Source organism: Macrobrachium nipponense, chromosome 19 (genome assembly GCF_015104395.2).
Source record: "Macrobrachium nipponense isolate FS-2020 chromosome 19, ASM1510439v2, whole genome shotgun sequence".
Taxonomy (NCBI): Eukaryota; Metazoa; Arthropoda; class Malacostraca; order Decapoda; family Palaemonidae; genus Macrobrachium; species Macrobrachium nipponense.
Window position 1 is genome coordinate 77,049,282 of NC_061088.1, and position 5,000 is coordinate 77,054,281.

Genomic DNA, 5,000 nt, shown 5'->3' on the forward strand with positions numbered 1-5,000 from the left:
ATATATATATATATATATATATATATAATGTACACCACACACATATATAATGTATTATATATATATTATATATATATATATATATATATATATATATATATATATATATATATATATATATATATATATATATATGTAAGTATAAATATGTTCATCTAATTTCACATATATATAAACGCACATATTTAGATACAGACATACTACACGCTATACAGTATGCAGTTGCAAAACTACATAACCTACTGCTGAGAGGGGAATAAGCCGCCTCGATGGCACTCCACGCTCGGCGCAATACACTCTCCAGAACGCAGTTGATTGCAATTTTATCTGTTGCAGAAGCCAAGAAACTCGTCCTTCCAGAGAAGACCGTATCCTTCCAGATGAACGATCAAAGTTCGACGTCGACTGATTCTGATCTGAAGGTTTGTGGAGCCCCCAAAGACTTTCTTTTTTCTTTCTTTTTTAAAAACTATTTTCTCGTTTTATTTTCATCTTGAAATTCTGGATTCGATTTCATTTCGCTTCCTCTCCGTGACTCCTGTTTTAAGGGTCCTGATCTGGAGGGTTATGGAGCCGCAATTTTTTTTTTCCTCTCTCTCTCTCCCTCTTTCAGTTTTCTTTAAGTTTTATATTTTATTTCATGCGGGTTTTATTTCTGTGCTTTTCTCTGTAGTGTTTTTTTTTCTTTTTTAATTTCCTCTGTTCGGACTGCAAGCCTTCCTGTCTTTAAGTTTTCTTTTATTCTAGGCAGTAAATCTGTACTTTCTTTAACATTTATCTATCTATCTATCTATCTATCTATCTATCTATCTATCATCACTATCTATCTTATGTATAATATATATATTATATATAATAATATAATATATATATTATATAGTATATAATATATATATATGAATGAACAGAAATCGAACAGCAAATAAAACAAACTAAAAAAATTGATCAAAAAAATTACGGAAAAAACAAAAATCAAAAATAAAAAAATAAGTGAAATGTTTGCTTTAGTTTTTCTCCGAAATTTTGTGATTATTTTTTTAGTTTGTATAATAATGATAATAATAATAATATACTTTATTAAAAGTAATGACTATCTCAGTAGCATTACGCTTGTACAGATTCCTCTCTATTTCTGAAACGTAATTCTACTGAGATAGCCATTAATATTAATAAAGTACGATTGAGAGATGCTCTGCTTTCTAAATACATTAATAATAATAATAATAATAATAATAATAATAATAATAATAATAATAATAATAATAATAATGGACTCCTAAGGAGGCAGGATGCAACCCGGAACCCCACACTATAAATAACCACCCCAGTCGAATTAGAGGACTGTGATAGAGCAAAAAAAAAAAAAAAAAAAAAAAAAAAAAAAAAAAAAAAAAAAAAAAAAAAAAACAAAAAAAAAAAAAAAAAAAAAAAAAAAAAAAAAAAAAAAAAAAATAATAATAATAATAATAATAATAGTAATAATAATAATAGTGGGTTTTGACATGCAATAATTCTCATCTTATGAGCTTAAAAAATTTCTTAATGGAAAATTACTATAATAAAATCATGATGAAGTGCAAAATTAGACAGAAAAAGATCAAAGTTAACCAAAACATAAATGAAGAATAGGACCAGAAACGAACTGACTAAAACAATAGACGGGTAATTAAATGGGAAGAGAGAGAGAGAGAGAGAGAGAGAGAGAGAGAGAGAGAGAGAGAGAGAGATGGGGCAGGCGGGGTGGGTGGGGAATGTAAAAATTCTAATAACCAAAATAAAGAAGAGCATAATATCTCCAGCGATCGGAAGTTGCTCAAGAAAACAATCGCCAAATAAGCAGGAAGGAGGAAGAAAAGCTGATTAACGGGGAATCCGGATAACCGAAATATTTATTTTGCCCATCCGGATAACCGAAACATTTACAATATACCTCGGTTATCGGAACGAATAAATGGAAAGCCGAAATATTACAGATCGACTGACAAATGGACAAACGAAATATTTACCTCAGTTATCCGGAATGAATTAAGTCGGGAAAAAAAAGGAAGGCATCGACTGACAAATGGACGCAGTGAATAAATAAAAATAATGAAAGGAATAAAAGCATTATGGACACGACGACCCCGTGGGTTGGTCTGAGGTCAAATATTTACCGCGGGACCTACTCAGTCAGTATATACAGCGCGACCACTTCAAAAATATCGTTTTCCATTAAGCGTTACCTTTGAACCTTCAGGAGGAATTAACCGGGGTGCATTACGGTGTCGAATCATGGAGAGGAAAAAAAAAAAAAAAGGAGCAGGGCTTAATTAACGGGTTAAAGGCCTCAGCCTTTGTATCGTACTTCTGGTGGTGGCCAGATGAGCTCGATTCTTCCGAGTCTCTCTCTCTCTCTCTCTCTCTCTCTCTCTCTCTCGCTCTCCTCTCTCTCTCTCTCTCTCACAGGATAATCGCTTAGGTAGAGTACTAGCTGGGTCATTAAGCGGTGATAGTACGATAGCTTTAGATAAAATGTTGATAATTGTAATAAAAACAATTACTCTCTTCATGTTAATATCATTATCGGAGAAACAACATTTTTCAGGGTCAACGGTAACATCTGTATTTGATCAATACAAAAATAAATAATACATACAATATAAATAATTCTTAATAATTATATCATAACGATATATTATTTAAGAGGTTCCATCATAATAATAATAATATAATATATAATAATAATAATAATAATAATAATAATAATAATAATAATAATAATAATAATAATAATAATAATAATTTTTTAAGCGGAGAGGCTCCATTTATCGAAGAACATTATGAAACTTAATGTTTCACTTCTGATAAATTGTGATATTGCTAGTCAAGAAAAAAAATGATCACTGCTAAACATGAAAACCATTCTTACACTGATACAAATTTGTACCAGTCTTAGTGCATGCTACGAAAAATTTCATACTGAATAATAATAATAATACTAATAATAATAATAACAATAATAATAATAATAATAATAACAGTAATAATAATAATAATAATAATAATAATAATAATAATAACAATAATAATAATAATCTCTTAATCAACAAAATGACGTAGATATTTTAGGTATACATGCATATACATTCCCTCATCTCAATCTCTCTCTCTCTCTCTCTCTCTGTATATATATATATTTATATACTAAGATTGATAGACTAAATAGATATTCAGACAGAGATATGTACGTAATCATACATATACATTATCTATCTCTCTCTCTCTCTTATCTCTCTCTTACCATACATATATAGATATATAATTATATATAGATATATATATATATAATATATAGTATATTATATTTATATATATATATAGTATAGATATTATATATATTTATATATAATATATATATATAAATATATATATATATAGTATTATATTAATATATGGATTATATATTATATATATATAAAAGATGATAGATAAATACTAGATATCAGACAGAGAATATGTCATTAATCATATCAATAATACATATATATTGTATTACAAAGATTAGAACGAAATTATATAATTAAATATAACATAATAATATAATTATTATATATATAACTATATTATATATAGCAATATTATATATATATATATAATCATATTATTATATATACATTTAATATATATATATATAAACATATATATATATTAACATATAATTATAAATATATATTATTATATTAATATTATATTATAATATTTTATATAATATAGTTTTAATTATATACATATATATATATATATATGTGGTGTGTGTGTGTGGTGGTGTATAAATATATATATATAGTATATATATAATATATAACATATAATATAATTAATTAATATAATATTTACACACACACACACACACACACACACACATATATATATATATATATGATATATAATATATATATATATATATATATATATATATATATGAGTCGATATGAACTGTCATCTCTACCCACCCATCCACCTGCAGGTTGAGAGCAGCCGGAAGAAAGGGCCTTCCATGATCAGCAGGAAGAACGGCGACGTCGAATGCTGGAGGAACGAAGCCAACCGCGTGATGGAGACCGCCTACCTCACCTCCTCCTCGAAGCCTCCTTATATTTGCCCGGATACTTACACGGCCGTGCCCATCAGGACGGTAAGAAGGCGTGCGTTTTATAGTATATACATTAGGTCCAGTCCATTATTTCCGGCTAAGTACAATTGATGTGTTTGATTTTCCCCGAAACGCCGAGCGGCCATAGTAATATCTTTGAAAGGCTTGGCGTTTATTTTGGTGCTTATGTTTTGGTGAGATAAGTCGGTGTTATTTGCCGAGTTTTCCCTCGCCTTCCTGTTTCCTTTGAGCCTTTAGCGAGAGCAGAAACTGCCGATTTTCAAAAGACCCTCCACTGTCAATCTAAAAAGCCATATTTACCGCCATTGCAGAACGGACACCTGCGGAGGAAGAGCGAGAGCTACTGCTTCAGCAACTACGCCGACCACGCCGTCCTCATGGACCACCAGCAGCCCCAGCGGGTGTCGCCTCCGGCGGGCGAATTCCTGAGGAACGGCAACAACGGCGTGAGGAAGTCTCTAGGGGCAGGGCTTAGCAGCAGCAGCAGCAGGGGCCTGCGGTCCTCCAACGACCTAGTGACGGCCAGCCAGTACGCCCTTTACCCGGGATACGACGACTACGGAGTCCGTGACGCCGCCGTCGAGGAGAACAACCGCTTCTCTCACGCCTACGGGGACGGGGGCGGCGTCAGTAATCCGAACTTCAAGGCGTCGTGCGGGTCGCTGCCTCTGTCCTTCCACGTGAACTCGAGGACGAGCGTGGCCAAGGGGCACCCTCCCACGGGAAGGCCACGGCTGGGCACGCAAGTCCTTCCGAATCATTACTACGCTCCCGGGACGCAGTTGCTGGACGGATCTCTGGCGACTCATGTGTGACGTCATCGGTCGTTGATGATTTGATGATGTTT

At 32.4% G+C, this 5,000-nt stretch overlaps 1 protein-coding gene across 1 annotated transcript in view; it reads left to right on the plus strand.

Moving 5' to 3' along the window:
- LOC135218462 (irregular chiasm C-roughest protein-like) overlaps nt 1-5,000 on the plus strand; it is a 67,687-nt gene that overhangs the window by 61,404 nt on the left and 1,283 nt on the right. The window contains exons 11-13 of the mRNA XM_064254786.1: nt 337-422; nt 4,007-4,174; nt 4,465-5,000. The exon at nt 4,465-5,000 is cut by the window's right edge and continues 1,283 nt beyond it. Of these exons, the coding sequence (XP_064110856.1) occupies nt 337-422; nt 4,007-4,174; nt 4,465-4,968 (758 nt within the window). The 3' untranslated portion in view covers nt 4,969-5,000. The remainder of the gene's footprint in view (nt 1-336; nt 423-4,006; nt 4,175-4,464) is intronic.